The sequence below is a fragment of the Phyllostomus discolor genome, chromosome 3, assembly GCF_004126475.2.
Source record: "Phyllostomus discolor isolate MPI-MPIP mPhyDis1 chromosome 3, mPhyDis1.pri.v3, whole genome shotgun sequence".
Taxonomy (NCBI): domain Eukaryota; kingdom Metazoa; phylum Chordata; class Mammalia; order Chiroptera; family Phyllostomidae; genus Phyllostomus; species Phyllostomus discolor.
In genome coordinates this window covers 186310082-186337769 of record NC_040905.2, presented here as the reverse complement: position 1 = coordinate 186337769, position 27688 = coordinate 186310082, and the positions used below count along the sequence as shown (strand labels likewise).

The window sequence follows — 27688 nt, the reverse complement described above, 5'->3', positions numbered from 1 at the left end:
AAATTGATGCTATCATACTTCAGCTCTTAGCACACCAATTTTACAGGTGCTCTTTTGCACATGAGTACAACCCAGGATTACTATCCCACCCCACGCACACCTACCACATGAGCACCTTTCTAGAAACTGTTTTGGGATCAACTGGAGAGGGAGGTTCTATACTCACAAGTAATTTCAAAAGGCTCATTTATGCACTTGAAGAGAAACTCAAATATATACTTTGAAACAAGAGGAGTTATGGTAAACAAGGGCGAATGTGAACAAAGATTAAGAATTTGAAAATACATGTGGAATCATGCATCTCTGCTGGCTCACAAGAACACAGGGGGATACGACGGGAAATCTCCGTGGGAGGGCCCTGCTGCTCTTCCAGGAAGCAAGGCGACTGTGCCAGCTGGGTGTGTGGTTCCACGACGGATGACAGAGGGGCCGATTTCAGCATTGCCTCCTCATCCCAAGTCGCCACAACCTGCGCATTCACTGGGCCCCACCTCCCCCGCCTCCCTCACACGGTTCTACGTTTCTCCCCGTCACACACCTCACCCTTGAACGCACTCTGATGCACTTGCTGTGCTCAGGGTTTGTGGCATGCCTGTCCCCATCCGAGGGCGTGTCCTTGGGACCTAAAACACAGTCCGGCACACAGTGGGCCCTCCAGGTCTGCTGAAAGCAGTGAAGGCCACTTCCATCTCTCTTCTCAGAGCTGCGAGCTCTGGAGGTGCTTCTCTGTCTCCAAGGCCCTCTGACCAGCACCTTCTTCAATACCACGCGACCACGGCACAGCCAACCGAACACGGAACCCTCCTGTGGCCAGGGCACAGGGCAGCGGGGAAGGCAGAAATAGCTGGAGGCCCGGCAGGAAGGGAGGTTTCAGGAGCTTTGGGTTGGCTTCCTGGGCACTAAGAATGAAGGCTTAGGGAAGACCCATCTGGCCAGCGTTCACCCCTCTTACGCACGGGAGATGATGATTTGCTTCTGAGCCCACTTCCCCTTCTGGGCCAGCCAACTGGAAGCAAGAGATGGTCATGTCTGCTGTCCGTGCCCCTCCAGTGTGCCGGACCCAGGGCCGGGCCCCACCGTGTCTGCTGCCGGGAGGGGAGTGGGTGAGAGCTAGGTCTCTGCAGACCACCGCTCTTGTCCCACTTGCCAACACACCCAATGGTACCAGCAAGGCAACTCAGAACTCAGAAAATGGCACTTTATTTTAAGACTTGATTTTTTTGCCATGATTTTCTACCGCATCTTCCATGACGGTGTCGTCTTCTTCAATCGTGACCAGGGCCTTCCTGCCCACCAGGCCAAAGATGTCTTCCGGAGGGTAGCCTTTGGGCTCGCCCACCTTCACAGTGAGCATGTCCAGGGTCAGAATGGTGCCTTCTGGGATTTTCACTTTGGCCACGACAGACTTGCCCAGCTGTGGATAAAATTAAGACTCAGTGCTGGTCTCACAGAAGTAACAAGTTCACGTTGCTTTACACTCAAGGTCCCCGACCAGTCTTCGCAAGGCACCTTGGGAACTGTGGCCCTGTTCTCCCCCAGCGCCCAGAGCAGTCACCTCACACACGCAGGGACTCAGCCGGTGGGGACGGACTGAGGTTCAGAGGAGGGGCCCTCACAGTAAAATGCAAAGGAAAGGGCTCGGGTTACATCACCAGACAGAGCCAGGTCCAAATCCCAGCTGTGGCTCAGTTTCTCCATAAAATGGGAAATAACAGTGCCTCTATCTTATTGGATGACAGTAAGGATTAGTGATAATCTAGAATGCTCCTGGTAAGTAAAAACTATACCATTTACTTCTGTCAGTCGTTTAGTTCAAGATCTCATTTTAAACATGGGGAAACTGAGACCCACAGAAGCCCACATGAACTTTATGGCCGCCTTGCTTAGTAAAATGGGAATATGGAGGTCTCACAAGACAAGGAGTATGACTGCTACTCAGGAGACCAGGAAGGGGGCCTCTGGGGACAGGGCAGCCAGGACAGGCAGGCGAGCGAAATGAAGGATATGTGGATATCTGAGCTCATGACCAGCATTTCTGTCTTGTCCACAATGCTGCTGAATAAATTATTTGCTACATTTCACTATGTCCTCCACGTCAGGGCCGAGGAATCAGCTCTGGAATTTCGTACGGAGGCAAAACATCTACCAGCGAACAATGATCAGATAATACGTCCTGTTACACCTCCCTGTTTGCTCGGGAGCCAGGGGACGTAGAACAGAATCACGCACTCAGCTCTCACTCTGGTGTCTGGTACAGTTCTCTCCCCTTCTCCTCTAGCAGGCAGTCTGTCTCTTTTTGCTACTATTGTTATTTCCTGGTGTCCACATAGGTCTTAGGTCTTTAATTTGGGGGAAGTGAGCAGGAAGCCACTAGAATAGAAGATGACAACCTTCCCCTGCATGCCTGGTGGCTGACCGTCACCTTCACCCAGACAGCCTCGGATTAGGAGTGTCTGCACTCCTGGCAGCCCCGGGGCGCCTGCCTCTATGACTCACAGGCCAGGACAGGTCTGGGCCACGGCTTCCAAGAAGCCCAGATGGTCAGTGTGCCAGACAGTGCTCCTTGGCCTCACCGTCCCCTGTGTCTAAAGGTCCGTGCTACACGGCTCAGACTGCTCCTGAGGGAATAGGTGCATCATTCCCCAACAACCTCCGTAATACACTGCCGCCCCCACCCACCCCGTGCCTCCCCCAATTCGAGATTCCTCACTGTACCACTGGCCCTTCTCCCACTGCCTCAGGGAACCCCCCTACCTGGATGTCTCTCAAGGCTTTCCTCTCCAAGGGACCCCAGACTTGACTTGCTCGAGTGCCTCTCGAGGGCCTGGACCCCACCACCACCGCGTCTGTGTCCTGGAGTCTAGAGCTCTGGGGCCACAGACCTGAGACTCGATGAGAAACTGTAACATGATCCTCGGCCGCCAGGGGAACGGCTGAAGTTCCCTCCAGTAGAATGTTCCTCCCACTGCTGGTATGCGCCCAGAGAGACTCGGGGGGTGCGAGTGACACTCCTTCACCATCTCACTGGCCTGGGCTCAGGCGGGGCAGAACCCACCTTCTCGTTGCACGCCATCTCACAGGGCAGCAGCCGCTTGATCGGGGAGCCCATGGCCCTTTCCACCAGGCGCACGGACCGCACCAACTCGGCCAGCTCGCCGGGCTCCAGCGAGGCCGCGTGGTCACTCCCCTTCCAGGTCTTGTCCAGAGTTATGTGGCGCTCCAGAACCTTGGCCCCCAGGGCCACGGCGGCCACAGATATTGCTATGCCTGCTTCATGCCCAGAGTACCCTATGGGAATGTCAGGAAAGAGCTTCTGATATTCCTTTAAAACAGACAAAGAAAAAAAAAAGGTTAAATGTTGTGGTGCTTTACGTATATATTCCAGAGTCAGGCAGATCTGGGTCGGAGCCCCAGTTTAGCCGCTCGCCGTCTGTGCAGATACGGGCATGACACGCAGGCTGTCTGGGCCTCTCCCCACCAGGGATAATGGTAACAGTTGAGGGCCACCATAAATGCAGGAAGAGCACGCAGCACGCTGTGGATGCCCCAAAACTGGCTACTGTCATCAAGAATGCACTTTAAGAATGGGTCACACTGCACCACCCACCAGGAATAACAGCTATAACCGGATGCCTAGACTCATTCAAAAAGCACCTGACCCTGGCCAGATGGCTCCGTTGGCTGGGCATCGTCCCGTAAACCGAAAGGCTGTAGGTCTGATCCCTGGTCAGGGCACATGCCTAGGCTGCGGTTCACTCCCTAATCGGGACACATACCGATGGATTTTTTTTTCTCTCTCTCCCTCTCCCCTTGCTCCACCCTAAAATCAATAAGCATATCCTCAGGTGAGGATTGAAAAAAAAAAAAGATCTGTCACATTTAATTAGCCTGAGCTGCTGAAAGCACGTGTGCTATATGCACAAATATCATCATCAATAATATATACAGCCCAATCTCAAAACAATTCTTTGGTGGAAATGCTAAATAATTCATCTGTTATCTATAATTCACTGAATGCAACAAAAGACATTCTATGTTGAGTGAGTCTTGTCAGTGAGAGTGACCAGAAAGCTTAAGTACACCAGAGGGACCCAGACAGGGTTTAATGGAAGACTGGGACAGCCGAGTGGCAGAGGCCTGGACCAGCAGGCTGCAAGGATGTGTGATGGACGAGGAGTGCAGGCTGCCAGGTCGGGGAATTCGAACTGCTGCAACACGGTGGGCCGGGCCCGAGCTGGGAGGGCTGGCAATTTAACACTCATCGTGCCCTGGAGTCAGAGTATGGATGGGCACAAGTGCAGCTCGGGGGGGTCTGACAGGGCCAGGGGGACCACGTTACACAGAGGAGGGAAATCGGGAAAACATCTGCAGTCACGTGGACTGTGCTGTCTGTGGGACACAACTAGGAGAACATTCACTTTCCATGCTCTGTGATTCAAAGCTATTTGAGCTTTTAAAAATCATATTTAATTTTAAAAATAACAGCATTCAGAGATGGCTGAAAATACAGAAAAGACTATCAACTGGGAGGGACAGAACGTTTAGGTAAAAAGATACAGTGTCCGTTTTCAAAAGGTTGGTTTTTTTAAGTGCGATATGAAGACTGTAGCGACATGTACAAAAGTTTACATTAGCAGGAAAAAAAAAGTCCAATACTGTACTGAAAGGAACATGTAAAAGGAAAACTGGTCAACTGCAGTATCGCAATGACATCTGTATATATGTCTTTAGAATTACTCTAATATTACTATAATGTTTTCGTATGATGACTACGTGCATACAGATCTAATTAAGTTAGGTTTCAGGTGCCGATGGAGGTGGCTGAGACCGTGAGAGACAAAGGGGTCTAGTCCCAGCTTTGCCACCAAGCTGCCGTGAGATCTCAGGCAAGTGAGTCCTTTTCCCTTTGGGACGAGACCTCATCACCTGCGATGGAGTCGGAGTAGACACAATCCTGGGGGAGAAGTAGCTCCCTCAAGGCTATCTCTGTAAACATTGTGAGCCTTAGGGATGCTCAGAATTACAGTAGAAAATTAGCAGAGCTGGCAAATAACACAGAGCAGCAGGAAAAGCCAGAAGTTTCAAGAAGGCCGCCTACAACTCTGTATGAAGAAAAACAAAAAGATACTTGTACACCAATGTTCCTAACAGCTTCATTCACAATATTCAAAAGGTGGAAACCTCCAAAATGTACACGGATGGATGGACGAACAGAATGTGGTATACGCACACAACGGGGTGTTATCAGCCTTAGATAGGAATGAAATGCCGACACATGCTACAACATGGGTGAACCTGGAAGACATTGTGCTACGTGAAAGGTGATACAAAAAGACAAACACTGTATGATTCCACTTGCGTGAAGTACCTAGAGCAGTCCACTTCATAGAGACAGAGAGTAGAATGTGGGCTGCCAGGCGCTGGGGGAGTGGGAAATGGGCCATCAGTGTTGCATGGACTTGGTTTCTGTTTGGGAAGACGGGAGAGTTCTGGAGAGGGAAGGTAGTGATGGCAGTGTGAGTGTGCTGAGTGCCCCTGACCTGTACACCTAAAAATGGTGAAAATGATAAGCCTTTCACTTCACCACATGCGCACACACAGACACAAGACAACACACTAGGAAAAGATACGAGCCAGCACTGCACAGAAGAGGGACCTCTAATGGCCAATACATGTACACAGGGAAAGAAAATGTACACAGACAATTATCAGGACTTACATTGTATAATGGGTGAGATTAAGATCGGTTTTAAGAAAATTTAATTTGTAACCACCCTATTCAGAATGCATCTGCTTCTTTAGCTGCACAGTTGGCTCTACCTTTGATTCTATAACAGCGAGATTGTCAAAGGAAGCATGTCGACGTTGGTTAGAATTTTGGTTGTAAAAGAGGCTCCATCTTTCCCACTGCAAATGCCCCAAGAAAGCCATCAACGACACAAGGGCCTGTCCTCCCACTCACCGGGATGACACGCAGGTTGGCGTCCTCGGGCAGGAGCGGGTACGCGCTGGTGCACTGCAGGAAGCAGAAGTTGGGGTTCAGGGGCTTCACCAGCTGATAGACTTGCTTCATGGTATCCATCGACTGCATCCCACTGGAGATCACCATTGGGCGGCCTGAGTGACCCAATACCAACACCATCATCACTGTCTTTTTAGTGGCTCTCATTCTCCCTCAAGAACACCCCAACTGTTGGTTCTGCTCAGTCAACCGAACTTCACAAACATCTCTCAAATATTCTGCCAGCCACTGTGGAGGAACAGAGGTGAGCTTGGTGGGCTCCTGCCCTTGACCATGGGAAACTCGGGCTCCCCTCACCCCCCAATATTAGAGTTTAGAAAAGTGAGCTCAGTTCAGGAGTCAGAGGGATTTCACACGCCTCAGAGAGAGGCGAGCATCTCACTGGAGCAAGAGGCTGCACTGTGGGGCAGGGCAAGCGTGGACCCCAGGCTGAAGAGCATGAGTGAGCGTGAGGCCCAGAGCTGCCACTCACTAGTCACGTGGCCTGTTGATGACATACCGCATTTTGCCATGCATAGTGTGCATGTTTTTGCCCAAATTTTTGAGGGAAAAATAAGGATGCACATCATAGATGGGTAGTACCTCAAATACCTTGTATCTATTCTTGTGCTTCATAATTACTTGTTACATAAAATTCCTTTTGTACCATAATATGTTCCAAAATAAATGCTAAAATTCCTTTATAACACAAAAGACAAGTATCTAAAGACAAACAAATAAAAAGTTGAATTAAAAAATTAAAATGAGAGATTATAAAGTTTGGGCTGGAAACATGGGCGCGCATTATCCATGAAAACACATTATACACGGCAAACCATGGTAAATCTAAAGCATCGTCATTACATGACTTGCATCGGTCTCAGCGCTGCTGTGAGAATCAAATGAGATCACTCATGTTGCAAACCCCTCCCCAGAAGCTGTAACGTGCATTGTGGTATTAGATAATATACCCCCAGACTATGTCCCAGGCGGAGCTTGCTCTAAGAAGTTTTACCTAGAGTCATAGCCTCATTTTGGTATCATTTCTTGAAGATTAAAAATAATTTTTAATTAAATGCTTGTAACAACTGTCACCCTTAAGCCCTTCCCTTTCAGGCCAGCACAAGAAAAAGTGGACATATGTGCAGATTGAAGAGACTTTTCTGAAGTCCGATTTCATGAGAATCCTTGAGCTGCCATTTTGCCATGAAAGAAGCAAAAATGTGTTTGGACTCCCTCAGATTTTATAACAAAAATTAAACACTCACCTTTTTTGGCTGTTTTTTCCAGATAAGGAAAATTGTTAGTGTCCCCAGATCCAACTTTGAAAAACGGAACGTTCAGCTCATGCAGAAACTCAACAGCCATCTAGAAAAATCAAAGGAGTTTTGTTTTTCACCACTGTTCAAAAACGCTGCTCTCAAGACAGGCGAGGAGACAGGAAAAGAAAAATCCCTCCTTGTACCAACAGGAGGGACTCTCTCAACAACTTGAAAGGAGGCAAAGATTTGGTATCAGTCATTGCATTCAATTTCAAGCATTCTTTCACTCATAGCCACCCGGCCATTTGTCCAACAAACACTGCACGCCGGCCTGGCTGGCACAAATCCAGAAGAGAATCAGACCCCTGGCCAGATCTTCTTCCCCAGGGGGGTGAGGCCCAGCGAACAAATTCAAAGGATCGTGACCTAACCTTGACCCAGAAAACCAGGTAGTGAGAAAATGAATGTCCCTCAAAAGGCCTTACCCTTTATGCAAAACCAGAAAGCCAGGAAAAGAGGCCACTTCAATCCTTGCCAAAGCGGAAAAAACGGAGCATCGGACGGCCCGGCCCTGACTCAGTGACCCACAGCTGGCAGGGCCTATCAAACCCAAGCCCTTTCAAACCCCAAACCCCGCCACCCACGGGGAAAACCTCAGTCGTTTTGTTTTGTTCTGGTGGCACAACATCATTACTTGAAACCACCTACCTGGGGCCCCTCGCAGTCCTTATCTGGGACGCATCAGTAACACTGCCAAGTGCAAGAAACACTTGATGGGGGAATCAGAGGACCACAGGTTTTAGGAGTAAAATCCCAGTTTGCTGTCAGCTTACAAGAACTCCCAGACTACCTTTGATTACTATTTTTTAAAGAGATTTTATTTATTTATTTTTAGAGAGAGGGAACGGGAGGGAGAAAGAGAGGGAGAGAAACATCAATATGTGGTTGCCTCTCACATGCCCTACACCAGGGATCCTGGTCTGCAACCCAGGCACGTGCCCTGACTGGGAATCGTAACAGCGACCCTTTGCTTCCAAGTCTGATGCTTAACCCACTGAGCCACGCCAGCCAGGCCTTATTACTATTTTTTTAAAAGTTGAAGTTGAAAATCAGAAGTGGGAAAATCAATGTCTCGGAATGTTTCCAAATATCTGAATTCTGTCTGTCCTCCAGTGCAGCCCGAGTTTAAGAAGTAGGTTCAGTCGACTTGATGAGCTAGCAGGTCAGTGCTCCTCATGCTCTAACTCAGGTGCACGAATCTCCCAGGGATCTCAGTAAAATGAAATGCAAACTCTGATTATCAGTCTAGGGTGGGGTCTGAGAGTCTGCACTTCTTTCTTTCTTTTTTTTTAATTGATTGGGGTGACCTAAGTTCCTCAGTAATAATGCCAAGGCTGGTGCTCCATGAACCACACTCTGAGTAGCAAGGAGCTAGGTCGCCATGCCTCCGAATCCAAAGGGCACAAGGGTGGTGAGGAACAGTATGAAGAGGTCACTCCACCAGGAGGCTCCTTAACCAACCCCTGCGGCCTGAGTTCCCGTCTGTCCTCCACGTGGGCGACAAGCTACTCCAATTGCAGTGGCTGCGCTCAGAGAATCACCCTCCTCACGTGTGAGCCCCCTAATACTGCACTGGTCGGAGCCGTCGGAGAGCCACACAAGTGGCTCACCGGCCACTGAGTGAACAGTTCACAATCTGCAGCCCCCTACATCCAAGAGACACTGTCCAGTGAGGCCCAAGTGCCACTCACCTCCAAGTGTGCTAAGCCACCTTTGCCACAGTTCTTGCTGCCACTACCTCCCTTCTACTTTCCTTCTCTTCCCCTTGGCTTTCCTTTCTGTATTTTTCTGGCTCGTTCTCTCCTGTTAACCAGCCTTAGGGTGGACCTGGAAAACATTCTTTAATATGTTTATTGAACAAAGTCAAATTTTTCCACACCTCTCACTCCATCTGGCAGATGAAGAAAGTGTTTTCTATTTTCAGAGGAAAAGCCCTATGCTAAGTTTTCTTCTATCTAATGTTCAACTTTTGAGGAAGTGGCTTGTGATGAAAAAGTCCCCCAGGACATAAAGAGAGGGATGAGCTCACTCGGGATAGGTGCAGAGCAAGCAAGGACAAGGAGGAGCCAAATGCAGAAAAAACACTTTGCAAAAGCTTACCCGTGAAGGCTGTAAAATTTGCAATTTTGTAATGAGAAAACAAATGGGCAAATTCTATCAAACGGTTCGGCACACCTCATTTTGCAGGCCTCCTGGGGAACCATCCCCACCTAGTGGCCATTTAGAAGACTGCCATTTCGGATTGATCTCTGCACACGGTGCCAACTTCAGTCATTGGGGATGATGCCAGCCTTTCACTGCCACGGCCCCGCATCAGTGCCAGCAGCCCCCTTCTCTCGGTGGACTACTTGGCTTCCCCCAGCCCTGATCAAATGGCTGCCCGTCCCCTTTCCCCCTGGGGGTGCAATGCAGCAGGCAGCCTTACAACTTCTACGCCCTCCCACCCCACAGCAAAATGTTTCGCCTTGGCCGAGTTGCTCACTTGGCTGGAGTGTCGTCCCATACACCAAAAGGTTGCAGGTTCAATCCCCAGTCAGGGCACATACCTAGATTGTGGGTTTAGTCCCCAGTCAGGGTATGTACAGGAGGCAACCAACTGATGTTTTTCTCTCACATCAGTGTCTCTCTCTCGCACATCAGTAAACATCCTTGGATAAGGATTAAAAAAAAAAAAGCCTTTTGGAGCCCGCCCTTGGCATTCAACTGGGTTAAAAACCCAGAAAAGGTCCCACCAGCAAACTGGTTTGGGTGAAATGCTGCATGGCCAGAGCTCCTTCTTACGGGGTGCCCTTTCTTTGGGGGGGAGGGGAACTACCAATTCTAAATGAATTAACTGATTAATGAGGATCGACAATGTGTTGCCAGAACCCCCTTTCCATATCACGTCCTGTGAGAGATTTGGGGGCCTGCTGACCTAAGGGGTAACAGAAGAGAGGAGCGGGGGCCTTTCTAAAGCTCCCACCACTCCCCTCAGTTCTGGGATCCTGTAGGAAAGGAAAAAGAAGCCCGAGGTGATGAGTTCGAGAGGTGCCCAGGGGGAAGAATGATGAGGGGGAAGCGTGGAACCAGAAAAAGGGTGGGCCTGCCCTCAGCCCAGCAGCCTGTCAGAGCGCACCAGGACTAGGGCAGGAGGCACCTGCTGGCAGGGTGGCCAAGGGAAGGAAGGGAGGAGGAAGGAGGGCACGGAGGAGGCGGGCACTTCGAGGAAAGGGCAGCTCTGGAAGGACAGGTCATTTGTGTGTGAGGGGCCAGCTCTCTGGTCATAGCGGCCACTGGCTCTGTGAACAGAACTCTCCCTGGAGACCACAGGCATCTGCTTGCTTCAGCGCGTTGCACACACCTCTGCGCAGCTTTCTACCAGGTGCTGCGGTAGTTTACTTGGCCTTAATGAAATTCCGCCACGCCTTGACCTTCCCTTAGCACACAAAGAACGTCCTTGGGCAGCACGCAGCGTGAATGCCCACAGTCCATAAGGAAGTTAGCGCGGGTAAGCAGCCAGAGCCGCACGCTAGGTAAACACGAAACAAGGGACCAGCCCACTTCCAACGGCCGGCAGACAGGACATGCTGGCTCAGCAAAGGGACCTGCCCTGCCAAGCAAATTAACTCTTGTGAGGCTCTTAAGAATAGGTTTCTCCTCACGGCCTGTGCCCAGGTCAGTCAGGAGGTCAGCTGGGAACAAATGGCATTCCAAGGACAGAGGAACCTCCCTGCAAAGATGGTGTGAAGCAAAAAAACTCCAATGCGTCCAAAGTAACAGAACAACTACCATACTGTGGATGCAGGTCTTGCCCTGGCCTGGCGCCCACAGGCTTACCTCACTGATTCCTCACCCCAGCCCCGGGGGGTGGGCATTTTATTGTCCCATTTTACAGACGGGGCACCTTTGGCTCAAAGCGGTTACACAACCAGCCGAATCCCAAACAGTGTCAGTGCCGGGACCTGAACTCAGGGTGGCCGCAGACCATCTGTTCCACACACCAAACAAGCTTCCTGGGACAGCAAAAGGCTGCGGACTGAGAGGCAGCCCCCAACTACCCACACCCAGGATCCTCCCCATCTCCAAACAGCACCTGCTTCTCACCTTGAAGCCCCCTGGGGGCAAACAACCTGAAGAAGTGACCTTTCCTAAGCGGCCTCACAGATGCAAGGAAGTGCTCTCTCTCCTTCACAGTCCACGCGTGGGTGCTCAGGTGCCTGGAAACATGGACTGAGCAGAAACAGCCTTTGCTGATTTTGCGTCAGAGCTGGGAGAGCCCTCGGACACAGGAGGAAGGGCAGGCCCAGAGCAGGGAAGGGACTGCCGAGCTCATGCTGAGACCATCTCAGAGCAGAGAAAGAAGGGCAGGAACCCTGGTGCCCGACCCTCAGCCCAGGCTGCCTTCGCTAGCTGAGGCTCAGGTCTGAGGGCGCCAGCCCTGTGCTTAGCTTTACGTGAATGATCACTGAATCCCTGTGACCTGGCAAGATGGGTCCCGGACCTAGCCCACTTCACTGCGGAAGAAACAGAAGCCAAAGAGGTTAAATAGCCTCCCCTTGACACAATGGGAATGACGGGCAGAAAACCACATTCAAACCGAAATCTGACGCCAGAGCCCATGCGCGTGACACTGGACCACACAGACGAGGGGGGCACCACACAGCATGCGGCCCCAAAGGTTCCAGTGTCTACACTCTTCAAAATAAAAGGACTCTAGAGAGCTTGTGTTTGTGGAGGTTCTATCTATTCATATTTGCTGCATTAAAGTGAAAACTGAAGAATTTTGTTTTCTTTAGATCTTACACTCGTTGAGATAATAGCTTGCAGCTGTAAGAAACAATGCAGAGACATCAGACGTACCTACCTGTCACCCAGTTCCCCAACGGCAGCATCTCACAGCAACGGGGTGCAGTAACACACCGGAGAGTGACTCCGACAGAGCCCACGGATCTTACGGATTCACCATATTACAGGCTCTCATTCGAGTGTGCACGTATTTAATCCTGAGCAATTTCACCACGTGCATGGGCTCACATGACCGCCACCAGTCACGAAAGAGTTACGCCACCACTACAGGTTCCCTCGAGCTACCCTTTGTGGCCACATCCACCTCCCTCCGGTCCTCTCCCTAACCCCTGACACCCATTCATCTGTTCTGTCTGTATAGGTCTGTTATCGCAAAAATATTACATGACAGAGCCGTATACTGTGCAACCCTCTGGGTTTGGCCTTTTCACTCAGCATGGCATCTTTGCGACCCATCCAGGCCGCAGCATGTGTCAATGGTTTGTGCCTTTTTATTGCTAAGTAGTGTTTCATGGCGTGGATGTGCTAGTTTGTTTAACAATTCGTCTGCTAAAGAATGTCTGGGGTGGGGTTCTAGTTTGGGGCTACTGCAGATAAAGTTGGTGTGGACACTCAGGTACAGGTTTCTGTATGAACGTAAGTTCCCACTTCTTTTGTGATAAATTACCGAAGGACAACCGGTGGGCCAGGTGACAAACACGGCCTGAGCTTCCGTCCATCTGCCTTTGTAAGAAACTGCCAGCACACTCGAAGTGGGTGAATGACATCTCACTGCAGTTGTGTTTTTGAAAACAAACTGCCATATTATTTTCCAGAGCAGTCTACATTCCCACCTGCAACGTATGAGTGATCCATTTTCTCCGCATTCTTGGCACCGTCTGGTGTCACTGCCACTTTCTATTTTAGCCACACTGATAGTTTTGTAGCAATACCACTCTGTGCTTTAAAACTGAGAAATTTCCAAATTGCAAGCACAGACAAGTGCACAAGAAAAAGTAGATAAATTAGACATCGTCACAATGAAAGATGTTCATACTTCAAAGAACACCATCAAGAAAGTGAAAAGTCAGCCCACAGAATGGGAAAAGTTCTGCAAATAATGCAAGAACTCGTATCTAAAATATATCAAGACAAATAACCCAATTTAAACGTTGGCAATGGGTCTGAACAGACGTTCCTCGAGGAAGAGGGCCCACAAGCACATGACAAGATGTTCGATGCCATCAGCCACCAGGGAAATGCAAATCAAAAACCACAGTGTGAGGGACAAATACCATGTGATCTCACCTTTAACTGGAACATAATCAACAAAAGAAAAAAGCATGCAAAATATAACCAGAGTCACTGAAATTAAGAACAATCTAACAATAGCCAGAGGGGAGGGAACAGTGGGGAGAAGCATTTTCAGGAACCACTATAAAGGACACATGGACAAAACCAAGGGGGAGGGTGGAAGCAAGGGAGGGAGGTGGGTTTGGAGAGGTGGGAAGAAAATACAGACAACTGTAACTGAACAACAATAACAAACAAACAAACAAACAAACCACAGTGAGACACCACTTCACACTTGCTAGGAAGTCTAGAACCAGAAAGTCAGATGACAATAAATGTTGGTGAGGATGTGGGGAAATGAGAACTCTCACACACTGCGAGTGCAAATGTAAAATGGTGCAGCCACTTTAGACAACAGCTTGGCAGTTCCTCAAAATAGTTAAACACAGAGTTGCCATGTCCATTCCCAAAAGAAACGAAAACATGTCCATATAAAACTTGTACATGAATGTCTGTAACAGCATTATTCATACTAGCCAAAAACGGAGAGCAATCCAAATGTCCATTAACTGGTAAGTGGACAAATAAAATGCAGTCTATCCATAAAAGTGAAGATAACTGAGCAGTAACGAGGAATGAAGAACTGATAGGTGGCACGGTACGGATGAACCTGGAACACAGGATGCTGTGTGACAGAAGCCAGACACAGAGAACTACCCAGTGCCTGGTTCTGCTCATGTGCACTGCCCAGATCAGGCAAACGTACAAAGACAGAAAGTAGAGTGGTGGTTGCCTAGGGCTGGGAGACCTGGGGTGGTGGTGGTGGAAGAGGAATGACTGCTAACAGATACAGCTTTTCCTTAGGGGGTGATAAAAATGTTCTAAAATTGGCCCTGGCTGGTGTGGCTCAGTGGATTGAACGTCAGCCTGTGAACCAAAGAGTCACCAGTTCAATTCCCAGTCAGGGCACATGCCTGGGTTGTAGGCCAGGTCCCTAACAAGGGGCACACGAGAGGCAACCGCACATTGACGTTTTTCTCCCTCTCTTTCTGCCTCCCTCCCCCTCTCTGAAATAAATAAAATCTTAAAAAAAAAAGTTCTAAAATTGATTGTGGCGATGGTCCCAGAACTGTGAATACACTAAAAACTGTGCACTTTAATTGGGTGAATTGTATGGTATGTCAATAAAGCTGTCACTGAAGGGAAAAAAGGAACACAAGGCACACCTGTGCTTAGCGGCAGCCAGAGGAATCATGTCACCGCACGTTACACAGTCTCTGGAACACCGCTATACACTTGTGCAAGAAGGACAGTGAAAAAGGCAAAAACATCTGAGTATCATAAAGATAGTTTTGACCTTGTGGACCTTCATAAGGTCAAATGAATCCCCCAGGGGTTCCTGGGCCACACTTTGAGAACCGCTGCCATACTCTTTGATTTGTTTGCTATTTTTTGTTATTTTGGTTTCTTAGTGTTTTTAGTTGTCACTCACTACAGTGAAACTCCCAAATGACATTTCTTCCATTTCTCCTGACTTTGGACTCAATGCTGAGGTGTGGTCAGGCTTCAGGAAACCCGTCCGGGGGAAGCAACTGCACGGTAGGGGTGGGTGGTGAAGAAAAAGGAGGAGGCTCAAAGGCTCTGCTGGGCTCTGGGAAGCCACACACACATACGGACCGACACTTGGGCGACAGCTGAGGGACCGCAGAAAGCACACTGCACCGGGCTTCGGATCTGCCTTCGAGACCCCTTCCCTGGCTGTGCGACCCTGTACAAACCTCCCCGCCCCTCTGAACTGCTATTTCTTCAACCGTGAAATGGGGCACAGTAGAGGTAAAATATATTACTGTGTGTGAAGATGCCTTGTAAACTATAATGTATAATCAAAAGTAGGAAATTACAATTGTTAAATGCACAACTAGATCTGAAGTAGGTCATGTTTACGAATGCTGTGAGTTCAGGAATGAATTTGGGCTCCTGAACTGAAGCCTAGATGTGTCAAGTTTCCCAGAGGCCTAGGTTCTCTGCCTCCCCACCTTTTTCTAAACTACCAATGGCTAGGCCATACTTAAGTTTCATGGAGCTCAATTTACAGACATATTTTGGGGTGGCACAAAGGATCGGAAGCCTCGAGAATGAACTGGGGTCACTTCACATGCTCCGGTTGACTAAAAGAATCCTGACTGTTTCAAAAACCACACAAGCGTTCTGAGATTTCATCTCATGATCCATTTCTGCAAAGCTATCTTCAGGAGACAACTCAAAACAGAAAAAAAAAAAAAGTTCATCTCAGCATTATTTAGAAACACAAAAAACGGAAAGTAATCCGCATGTCCAAAAGCAGAGAAATGGTTAGGTATGTTATAAATCTTCAAAACAATGTTACACTGCTATTAAAAACTTTAAGCATAAGATGCAGGGAGTTATATATGTCAATAAAGCTACAAATAAAAACAAGATATGGGTAAAAGCTTTTCGTATAATGTTAACTGGGAAAAGCAAGCACAGAACTGAATATTCACAAAGATAACCACCACACAAGAAAATATGCATATAAAAAGACTTCTGGAGGAAATACATAGAAAGAGTTGCCATATAGGGATTATGGGTCAGTTTTTCCCTCTTTTCCTGTCTTCTAAACTTCCTGTGATATTATATTATTTTCTACAATTAAAATTTGTTTACACTCAGAAAAAGAGTACATGAAGGAATCCTGAGGCAGGTCACGGAGCAGGTCAAACCTGGGACCTGGCACCAGCCAGGCAGGCTCTTCCAGGATGTCGGCATGGACATCCTGTGTGCCACTCCCTTCTGGATGACACCAGTGCCACGTCACCCAAATCAGCCACCGCCCCTCAGCAAGGGGCAGAGGTTTCCTGACCCCTAGTCCAGGTCACTTTCCATGGGGGGAAACTGGCCCAGCGGGAGTTTCCCACACGCTCTGGACCCCAGCGGGGCTGCCCCCTGCTCCCGGAGACAACTCGTTTTGGAAACTACGGTGCTCTTCCCACAGACTCGCAGTGGGCCTCAGCTCCCTTTGGCCTCCCGTTTAGCTGGGCATTGATCTAGTTAATACTATGGGAGCTCCAGGTCCAGAAAGCACAAAAAAGTCTAAAGTGAATAAGGGCTGGAGTGAGCGCTCAGCCAAAAGCCACCAGGCCGCCTGCTATCCCCTGGGTCTGGTCAAGTAGCAAATGACAGAGAGGCAGAGGGCTCACCTCATCCATGCCAGAAGCAGTGAAGAAGATGCCAACCTCCTTGGCGTATCTCTGCAGCTCCCTGTACTGGTCATGGCTGAATTCCAGGTGGCGCTTGTGCTCCCCGTATGTCTTCCCCCAGGAATGCTTCGAAGTGTACGGCCTCTCCAAGGCTTTCCGATTAAACTTGTGCTCCAGCTCACTCTTCTGGAATTTGGCGCAATCGGCCCCACACTCCTGCAACGCACGTCAGGGCTCCTGTCAGTGACTTGTGGGTTCTCAGAGAGAAGAGAAATGTTGGGGGCAATGGCCAAGACATCATTATCTTTGAAAACAATGTCGGTTGACGGAGGTGGTCAATAACCCCCAAAGAGGAACAGGAGAAGCAAAAAGTCTCAAAGGAATAAACAGTTGGGGAGGGGGCTTTCCTTCCCCCCTCCCCTTAAAATGCAAAAAAGGAGGAGATGCTTTTTTGGCTTTGTTTTGTGTTACCAAATTAAAAGTAATTACTCAAACAGTTAAGGAAGATTTTAAGTTGTATAACTCAGCAGAAGACAGTAAGATGACCGCTGGACCAGAATTTAGGAGAAAAAACTCAGAACCTGACCCTAACTCTTGGAACAGTCACTTCCTGTCTCTAGACTCAGTTTCTCCGTCTATACAGTGCTCTGGGCTAGCTCCAGCACATGTAACTGTTCTGAGGCAGGCCTTAAAGGAACAGCTCTGCTTTTAGCTGTCTTGCATCTGTGCTTTTCTGAATGACACCTTGTTTGAACAAGAGATTCCAGGGCAAAGAGCAAACAACTAAAACTTAGAAATGCCCCAGCCTTACTAAAGTATGAAAGCTAGATTGTCTGGCGAGAAAAGCTAAAATTCTACTGCCAGCCAGCACAATCTCTCAAAACTGTTTTTTAAAAATCACTCAATAGAAATAGTAAGGAAAACCTCTGAAGGGTCAGCTTATTGACATTTCTGCAGACACCGTGGTATCACTGCTATGGAAGCCCTTGGCTCCAGAAATGTCTGTGCTAAGACTGCAAGTCCTGCTCGTGAAAAAATCACAAGACAGCACAGTCAGAACATGATACTGGAAAGAAGTCAAAGAACATTAGACATGAAAGTGATGTAGGACAACATAGCTCCCATTGTCTAGAGGAGGATTTCAAGGCCCAGAGCGCCTGACCCAAGTTGCACAATGAGTCTCCAGCAGAGCCGGCGCAATCACTTTCCTCAAGGCTGCGGACCACGTGTGTCCTGGCTGAGGACTGCAACTCGGATCCCCGCTTCCAGTGGTGGTCCCGGGCTTCCAGCAAGCTAATGAGGTGGTCTTCACAAAGTGTCACTGAGGCCCCCTTTGCTTCTCACCTTTATCTCAAGACTTTCACTCAAGAAGCTAAAAGGCTTGTCTCCATCTGGACAAACCTTCCCTTTATAGGAAGATGACAAAAGTGAAGTAGCAGAAACTACATGCCACACGACAGCAGTGGTACCAGAACAGGTTTCTCTTCTTTTCCCAGCTTCCTCCCTAAAGATGAATGATTGCCTTATCCGTTTAATGCCATGATAAACTTGAGGTTCACAAAACACAATCACTCTGTTTTACTGTAGGTTATGGTTTCTTTGTTGAGGGTTTTACTGCTTCTCTACTAGCAAAAAAACAAGCAGCAGAACTCCAGGATGGGCCAAGGTATCATGTTCCATTTCCATCAAAAATTGAAAGTTAGAAGTATATTTAATTAGCAAATCCCTAATTATAATAAATTTATATTATATTATCATAATAAAATAAAAATAACTGAGGCCTGATCAGTGTGGTTCAGTTGGTTGGAATGTGGTCCCATAGACCAAAAGGTCACAGGTTCGATTCTTGGTCAGGACACACACAGCTGCTGCCACAAAACATGGCATGCTGTTTTACAGCAAAGTTGTGTTTTCATAAGTAAAAAGAGTACATTCTACAATATCATAAGTAGCACAGTAATTACATAAAACAGTAACACAATCATTTATCATTATCGAGTTTTATGTACTGTACATAACTGTATGTGCTTATATAGTTGGCAGTTGAACATCCAGGATTTTGGTACCAGTGAGGGGCCTGGAACTAATCCTCTGTGGATATTGAAGTTTTGGGGAAGTTTTAAGCAGATTTTCAACTGTGCAGGAAGGTGAAGGTCCACACCCCTAACCCCCACACTGTTCAAGGATCAACTGCTTTTATCCAACTGGCAGGGCAGTAGATTTGTTTACACCAGCATCACCACAGACAGGTGGGCGATGCATTGTGCCCTGATGGTAGATGGTTCTGATGTCAGGAGGCGATAGGAACTTTTCAGCTCTACTATAATCCGTCTTATGGGAACACCACTGTATGCGCACCAGTCCTTGACCCAAACTTCATTATGTGGAACATGGCTATACAGAACCCTACGTGCCAGAATCTATGCTGTGCACTGTGCACAAGTTACCTCTCTTGATCCTTGTAACTCTAAGCTAAGTACTATTATCAACAAGCCTGGTTTTCAAATGAGGCACTCAGGCTCAGGGAGATTAAGGATCTAGCCCACATTCACACAGCTGGTAAGTTGTCAAGTCAGGATTTGAACCTGGAGTTCTGGTATTTTAACCATTTCACATTGCAAACACAAGGCAGGTGAGAGAGACAACAGCAATTTCCAGAAATTTCCAAAAATTTCTGGAAGCAATTCAACATCGCTGGAAGATGTCAGAGATAAGTAACAGGTAGCAAGGGGCCAGGTCATCAAGATCTTGAAGGCAGGAGGAAAAGGATTCTTCTTCTTATCTTAACTTGCTTCATAACTGAAATTTTTTAACTTTCCAGCCCTGCATCAATACCCAGAGATCTATCAGTTGGATGAATGTCAACACCCCGACATAATTAAACCTGACTGTGCCCTAAAGGGCTCAGGACGTGACCAGACGCCTGGCATCCAACTGGTAAACAGCCTGGACCAACTAAGAATGAAGAACTGATCAGTCTCAAGGATGTGACTTTATTATAAGAACTCCTAATGTTCTTTTTTTCTTCAGAACACATCTGGATTTTTGCCTAATTGTGTTTCCACACTCTAAGACCGCTGGGTAGATCTTTGCCGTTTATTTCTAGCCAAAGCCTCCCGATGACTCTTTTCGAATACTTGTGACAGAGGGTCCCGACCAAGGTCAGTGGGGAGCCACTGAAGGTGTCAGCAGGGGGTACAACTTGATCAAACCTGTGTTTTAGAAAGACTGTTCAGACACCAGGAGGGGGCGAGGGAGGTCGGGATAGGAAAGTCAGGGTGGAGCAGGAATAAAAAGCGTTTTGAAAGATTCAGAACTGGACTAGGCAAGCAGGACGCCAGACCAGATGCAGGGCAAGAGAGAGAGAAAGGTGGTCCCGGTTCCCCGTGACCCTTCCCATCTCCGGATCCCCACACCCCTCTCCTCTGGAGCGTTCCCCTCACCTTGGCCACGCGGATCATGCGCTTGGCCACGTCCAGGTCGCCCTGGTGGTTCTGGCCGATCTCGGCAACGATGAAGCACGGGTGCTGCCCGCCCACCCACCGCCCCGGACACAGTTCCAGCTCCAGCGGCATCGCTGCTGCCCGCCGCCGCGCCACTCCACTCGCCTAGGTCCCGGGGCGGCGGCCTCCGGTCCCTTCAGCCGGCAGCCAGAGACCTACACGTAGCCCCCGCCACGTCAGCCCGCGCCCGCAGCGCAGCCAATCCCCGGGCTCCGCCAGCCAATCCGGGCAGGGGGTGGAGCTACCCGCCTAGAGGGCGTTGCCACGGGGAGGGGGAAGCTCTGCTCTTAGGCTTTGGGCCCGGAAGCTCGGTCCCCGACGGTCTCAGGGTCACTAGGAGTGCGGCTGAACAAACATTCTGGGGAGGGCTGACGGCGGTCTTCGCAGGACGTAGTGGAGGTCCAGCTCCCAAAGGCGACGGGAGAGCGCGCCCTACAACAGGGTGTCCCCAACCCCTGGGCCACGGGCTGGCACTTGCCCGTTGGACCCGGGCTCACAGCAGGCGGTGAGCGGCGGGCAACGAGCGGAGCTTCACCCCGCTCCCCATCACTCGCATTACCGCCTGAGCTCCTTCCTTCCCGCCCCCCGCGTCCTGTCCGTGGAAAAATTGTCTTCCACGAAACTGGTGCCTCGTGCCAAAACGGTTGGTAATCGCTGCCCTGCGGTATAATGGAATAAACGGATTCTGGATTTAGAATTACAGCGCTGGCTCGAGCCCAGTACCTGCTACTCATCAGCTCTTGATCACGAATGCATTAATCCTTCCTGAGATTCTTGATCATGACTGCGTTAGTTCTTCGTGTCTACAAAACCCTCATCAGAGTACTTGGCCTGTAGTAAGTTGGGACTAGGACCCTGAACTGCTTCCCAGCCTAGGAACCTAACTCTGTTGAGTTGCTGTCAATACTGGGGGGGAAAAAACCAATTTGAAAGAAAACATGACGTTGGTTTCCAGCTTGACTTACCAAAACTGATGAGCAAAGTAACAACAATAACAGAAAGGAGATGGGGAGGCCTCTCGGGTGGAAGGTGAGATGGGTAGGTTTTGGACATGCAGGTGAAACTGTTCAGGCAGGAAGAGAGGCAGGTCTGAAGCTCAAGAGTAGAGGTCTGGGAGGAGAGAGAGATCTGGGGGCCATCCTGAGGGAGGAAAAGACCACAGATACATTAGACTGCCGAAGGCGGGAGTATGCGGAGGGATAAGGAGTATGGAGGAATGAGCCCTGTGCAGATGCCCTGGAAGGAATGGAGAAAGGGACCAGAAGCAAGTGACACTGTCCTAAGGAGGGGAGACTCACAGGGTCCAAGGCCCAGAATAGTTCAGGAGAATGAGGAGCAAGAACTTGGGGGGACTTGGGAGAAAGGAGGCCACTGTTCACAGCAGATCTGGTGGCCAAGGGGAGGTGAGAAAACAGACCTTGTCTTGGGAAAGTTCAGTTGTTAAAAGCAAATGGAAAAAATGGATCATGGGCTAGTGGAGGTCCCAGAGTTGAGGGATTCTGAAGAAGAGCATGTTCGGAGGCCAGGAGGAAGCAGCCAAGGGGAAGAAGGAGATTGCTGCGGCGCTCACTCATCCGGGAGGTGTGGGTGTGCCAGACTAGACGGCCAGTGCTTCATGTCTCTCGGGTTTAAGTGGCCTTTACACCTGGCTGAGGCTGATCGAAACACCCTGGTGACAGAGAAAATGAAACCCAACAATAAAGTAACTCAGTCACTTTCGGCTGAAGAAACCGTTATGGTTTTGCTTAGTTTGTAAGTGGAAATTAAGTTTAAAGGGGAAAAAGGAGAAATTATATTTTAAAATACATTTATCTCACAAAAACAAGTTAGGCTGATGTTACCTGTGTTTAATAGGAGCTTCCAGTAAATTAAAGTAGTACTTCTTTCCCTTGCTATAATAAGGAGGAAAGGATGCAATTTTCATTCCTCTCTCGTTCTTTTTGAAGTTCCTGGTAGCCCTGGATGGTGTGGCTCAGTGGATTGAGTGCTGGCCTGTGAACCAAAGGGTCTCTGGTTCGATTCCCAGTCAGGGCACATGCCTGGGTTGAGGGCCAGGTCTCCATTTGGGGGCACATGAGGCAACCACATATTGATGTTTCTCTCCCTCTCTTTCTCCCTCCCTTACCCCTCTCTAAAAATAAATAAATATCCCTGGCTGGCGTAACTCAATGGATTGAGCTCGGGCTGCAAACCAAAGCATCACAGGTTCAATTCCCAGCCAGGGCACATGCCTGGGTTACAGGCCATGACCCCCAGCTACCGCACATTGATGTCTCTCTCTCTCTCCCTCCCTCCCTTCCCTCTCTAAAAATAAATAAATAAAATCTTTTAAATAAATAAATAAATAAATAAAATATTTAAAAAATAAAAAATAAAGTTGCTTTTCTGCTTGGATAATGAGTCAATGTTCAGTCTGTTGGAATGGTTGAGAGCATGTGGGAAGATCTTTAAAACAGATCAAAACCAGTGAGGTTTTTCTTTATTAGCAGGAGAGGTAAGGAAGAGCTTAGCTTTGGAGAAACCAGGGTACCCAGAGTGCTGGCCCATGGGTATTAAGGTAGAGAATGAGGGCCCAGTTCCAGACCTGAGACCCTGGGGTCTGGGGCCCCAGTGGCCAGCCTGACTGTGCTAAGTCCCTACAGAATTTGGCTCTTGCAAAGTCTCCTCCAGTGTAAGATTCTTGCCTAATTTGTTTTTATCCTCACCCATGGATATGTTTTACTAATTTTAGAGAGAGAAGGGAGAGAAACATAGATGTAAGAAAGAAACATCAATCGGTTGCCTCCAGCACACACCCTGACTGGGAATTGAAACTGCAACCTTTTGGTGCATCGGGACGGTGCTGCAACCAACTGAGCCACCTGTAGGATTTTTTCCTACTCTGTGTTTTTAAATTCCTGTAGAGGATCAGGTTCTCTCACTTCTAGGCTTTGGCACAGGCTGTTTCCTGAGCCCGCACGCTCCCGGCTCCTCCACCCCCACCATACGGAGCCATGCTTGGCCACCTTCTGCAGGTCCTTCAGCTTGGGAGGCACTTCCTCTCAGAACTTTTTCTCATCTCTCCAACCACCTTCTCTGGGCTGCCATAGGATCTTCTTCTTTATCCACTTATTACCCTTCATGGCAACTGCCTCTTCTCCTCTGTAGTTCCCTCTCTCCCAAGCTCCTTCGAGTTTGGAGACATCTAGAGCACCTACTAAGCTCTAAAATGCAAAGCCCACGCAGTACAATGGTGAACAGGACAGACCAGGCCTCTGCCTTTTATGTTTCTTGAGTGGTGTTGTAACTGTGTCCTGTCCTACAGGGCCAGGAGACCCTTCAGAGCAGGGTCTGGACTGTTTAGCACTTAGTAGGTACCAAGAAACATTTTCTTAATGAGCAAGTGCTCAAAAGGACAGATGACAATGAAGACTGAGGCATAACTGACTTCATGTTTACTCCCCAGCCACATTTAGCCTCTTAGGGGAACGCAAATGCTCCCCACAATCGGCTTTCTGGAAAGAGTCCCTGACGAGGAAGGGGAGTATTGATCCACCCAAGCTCCCCAACCCCGGAGCAGCAGTTGTCAGTATGGAGGGCTCATGGTTTGCCCACCCCTAAGCACTGGATGGTTCCAACTCCGAACACTTTAGCTACAGTTCTTGCCTGTCCTGAACCTTTGGAAACAACAGGGTCTTGTTAGCCAGCCTCTACCTTGCTCCTAGACCGAGGAGGAAGAAACAGGTTCACTAACTTCCTCATCATTGGAGCCAGGAGCCAGAGGGCCTAAGGAGGCACATGGGACAAAGAGTATAAACTTTAGACTCAGGCAGAGTGGGGTTGGAATCCAAGCCAGACCCAGCGTTTACTGGCTACCAGACTTTGGGTAAGGCCCTTCACCTCTAAATCCCTCAGTTTCCACATCTGTAAAATGGTGGTTGCAGTGTATTACTTTGCAGGGGAAGGAGGTTGAGGTTTAAAAATGAATCCTTCCCACAAATGGCCATCTGCTCCCTTCCCAACTTGCAGCGGGAGTGCCCCCTAGTGGTAGATACACATCCTGCTCATGCTCACGCTCATGGTAAGACTGCAATGCTTAGTGTGACTAGTAAAACCACATTCTAGGATTCCTATTGCAGTTTTTGGAAAACACCTCATTCTCTGTCAGTTCTGGGGGTACAGCCCTCATTCAGCCTTCTCCTAATGACCTTTCCAGCTTCTGCTCTGGTCTCCTGCTACATACAGGTCTACCCCTTTCTATCCTGTTGAGCCCAAAGCACAGGGGGCATTTTCCACCAGCCCCCAAACCCTTACCTCTCTTTGGCAGGGTGCTGGGGTGACTGGGAGTGATGGCATGAGTAACTAACTACCAGAATCCCTGTTGCTGGTTGGAACTTGGCATGTAGCACATTCAGACTTACACAGCTGCAAGCTCTTTTAGCTTGGGCCCTGTATTTTTTTTTTTCTAATCTTCACCCAAGGATATGCTTATTGATGTGACAGGGATGGGGGAGAGAGAAATGTCAGTTGGTTGCCTGCCGCAGCACCCCAACGTGCCCCAGCTGGAAATCAAACCCACAACCTAGGTATGTGCCCTTACTGGGAGTCAAACCTGCAACCTTTTGATGTACAGGATGACACTCCTACCAACTGAGCCACCAGCCAGGGCTGGGCCCGTAGTTTGAGGTGAGGAACTGAATGAAGACTCACAGAAGGAAAAGTGACTCAGAAAGGTCACGTACCAGCCAGTAGCCAGGCTGGGGCTAGAACAGGTGTTTGGATTGAGGTCTCCCTCCCGACTCCACTCTTGCGTTCTCAGGGCTGGGGTGGGGGTGGTGCCATAACACACACACACACACACACACACACACACACACTCTCTCTCTCTCTCCAAACCCCTCCTTGCCTGGGGTCAAGCCCTTTCATCGGAGTAACTTTCAGTCATTTTCTTTTCCCTATATGCCCTCCCCAGCACTGAGACAAGTTGTCAAGTACATGGTCAGAGATCACGAAGCTGACCTAATTGGCTCTGGGAAGAACTTCCACACTTCCTGTAGTCTTGGTGGTTTTCCTGCAGAGCAACTGTTGGGCTGGCCAAAGCTTAAGAGGGCTGGTAACTTGACTCCCTTTTCAAACTGTCAACACAGTGGTATCACCAGCCTCATTAAAATTGATGTCAGCACAACCTGACAGGGCTGGAGAGAGGAGAAGGTCATAGCCTGAGGGCAGAACCTTTGTGCTTCTCTCACCTTTCTCTGGCGGCAGGGTAGTGTACCCCAAAGAGAAGTGCCAGGGGTGCAAAGGACTGACCCTGCTCTAACTCTCTTCATGTGCGATGGAGGAGTCCTGCTGGTGGGGTGGGGGACCAGCACCTTCCATGAGATGGCCTGTCTGTATTTGTACAAGTGTCAGTCACTTTTCAGGTCCTGGATTCCTGTAGCAGGAGTGAATTCAGGGTAAAGGCACAATGTTGAAAACAGCTCATCTCTCTCCTGTGCCTGTTTCCTAATCTCCACAATGAGCGATGGTTCCAGCTCTTTCACTATTAAAGGACAAATGATTCCAATGCAATCATGGTTTCCAGCATATCACCCAGGGACAGGGCTGCTGCTCTGGCTGGAGGGCGCACGCATGTGTAAAAGAGATGCCTCTACTACCCAGTGGAGACTAGTCATCCAGCCCATCTCAGCTCCCACTCAGCTCATTTTATAACCCAAAAATTGGCTGCGAAAGCTGCAGGCAAACCCATTCCAAGAGCTCCTTCACATGGGAGGCAGCTCCAGAAATGTCTGCCCTGTGAGCTTATCACCAACAAACTTGCTTCTTCAAAAATTTGAAAATTGTCTTTGGTTAAGAACAGCGGAGCCTCAGAGGCCTCCCACAGGTCAGAATGTCACAGGATTCTGGATAACTCAATTAAAAAAAAAGCGGTAGAAATGAAAACCTGGCTTGGTAATTCCCTAGACATACCACATACAGTAGGCCAAGTTGACATTTTATGAAGTGAATGCACACAGTTTGACTTTCAGAACCCTCTAGGGAAAGGTCCCAAATTACTGGTCCAGTCTCATTGGCCATTCCTCTTCTTATTCCTTCTCATTCACTAGTCAGACTTCCCTATTTGAATCTAAATGTACTCAACAATCCCTACCCTCTAACTCATCATGCTGTATTCTCTCTCCTATTTCTAAACCCTATGCATATTTGCTTATATGGCCCAAATACTTTCCTTTCCAGGAAACTTCAGCAATCCTGCTCATCGGATGCCACCTTTCCAGCCTCTGAATTATCCTAACACTTACTTACTTACTCTAGTCCTAGTAAATATCACTCTATGTCTTCACTTCCCTGCTCTGAGTACCCTAAGGGCTGGCTTGTCCCTCCCTCTTGCCCAGCCATGAGCCTGGCATATCCTGGGTGCTTGGTAGATATTGGAAAGTTCTGTAAACTTGGAAAAGCAGGAAAAATAATCATTCAAAGTTACTGTTTCATATTTGACAGCTGCAAAGCCTAAGTGTAAACACTTAGTGTAGACACTTAGGCTACAGAAGAAAATGCTTTGTAATGTATCGAGAATTTGCCAAATGGCAGATAAGTCCTGTAACTGGAGAAAATTAATATCTGCTAAACCAGAAATCCAATTTTCTTGAATTTCCTTTGCAAAAAGCAAACTCCATTTTAGACTAGAGATTTCACTTTTAAAACACACAATTTGGGGGTTCCAATAACACTACATAACTTTTCCTAGATACAAATACAAATTAGATTCCAGTTTTTAATATTGCATTTACATGCATAAAATCCCCTCATTCAGTTTATAGCTAAGACTTACTAAAGCAATCCTCAAATCTTTCATTACAAAAATATTGACAATGCAGTCACACATCTATTAAATGGGTGAGTCATTAAATGCAAACTGTAGAATATCTTACCCCTCCCCACAAAGACCTGTAAGAATAGAGAAAATTTCCATCTTTTGGAAAAGCCGAGTTGACCTCAGGCTGTGCCTACCAGCTCTTCCGACAGGCTTTTCACATGTCATTCCTCCTTAGCACGCCTGTCTTGGTAACAAACCATACTCTCTGTTCACCTGTCAGTCAAACCCTACATGATTCAGCCATGGTGCAAAGCCCATTTTTCCCTTCAGACCTTCCTGGCAGTGAGGGTCACTGACCATCAGTGCTGCAAGGCTTCAAAAGCCATTTGGCCACCCCCACCCCCAACTTTATAGACTGGGAGGTGATCTAGAGGTCAACACAAAGTCACCCAGGAAATCAGTGGCAGAGCCAGAACTAGAATTCAGATCTCCCGGGACTCAGGGTGAGGCCTTTTCCTTTATTAGAGTATCTACTTTTCCTTAATTCAACTATTATTTGAATCTAACATCACTTTGACTTGCTTTCAGGGGCTCTAGAGCACTGAATTTCAAACATTATTGTTAAAAAGTCTACTTCAGTGCTGGCTGGCGTAGCTCAGTGGATTGAGTGCAGGCTGCGAACCAAAGCATCGCAGGTTCGATTCCCAGTCAGGGCACATGCCTGGGTTGCAGGCCACGGCCCCCAGCAACCACGCATTGATGTTTCTCTCTCTCTCTCCCCCTCCCCTCCC

At 48.5% G+C, this 27688-nt stretch overlaps 1 protein-coding gene across 1 annotated transcript; it reads right to left on the bottom strand.

Moving 5' to 3' along the window:
- Positions 1-1177: 1177 nt before the first annotated feature.
- On the bottom strand, positions 1178-20291 carry NANS (N-acetylneuraminate synthase). Its single transcript, XM_028528292.1, has 6 exons — positions 20042-20291; positions 16599-16814; positions 7270-7369; positions 5963-6117; positions 3056-3322; positions 1178-1414 (listed from the first exon to the last, which is right to left on the bottom strand). Exons 1-6 carry the CDS (start codon positions 20171-20173, stop codon positions 1205-1207), a joined length of 1080 nt encoding a protein of 359 aa, XP_028384093.1. The 5' UTR covers positions 20174-20291; the 3' UTR covers positions 1178-1204.
- Between the last annotated feature and the right edge of the window lie 7397 nt (positions 20292-27688).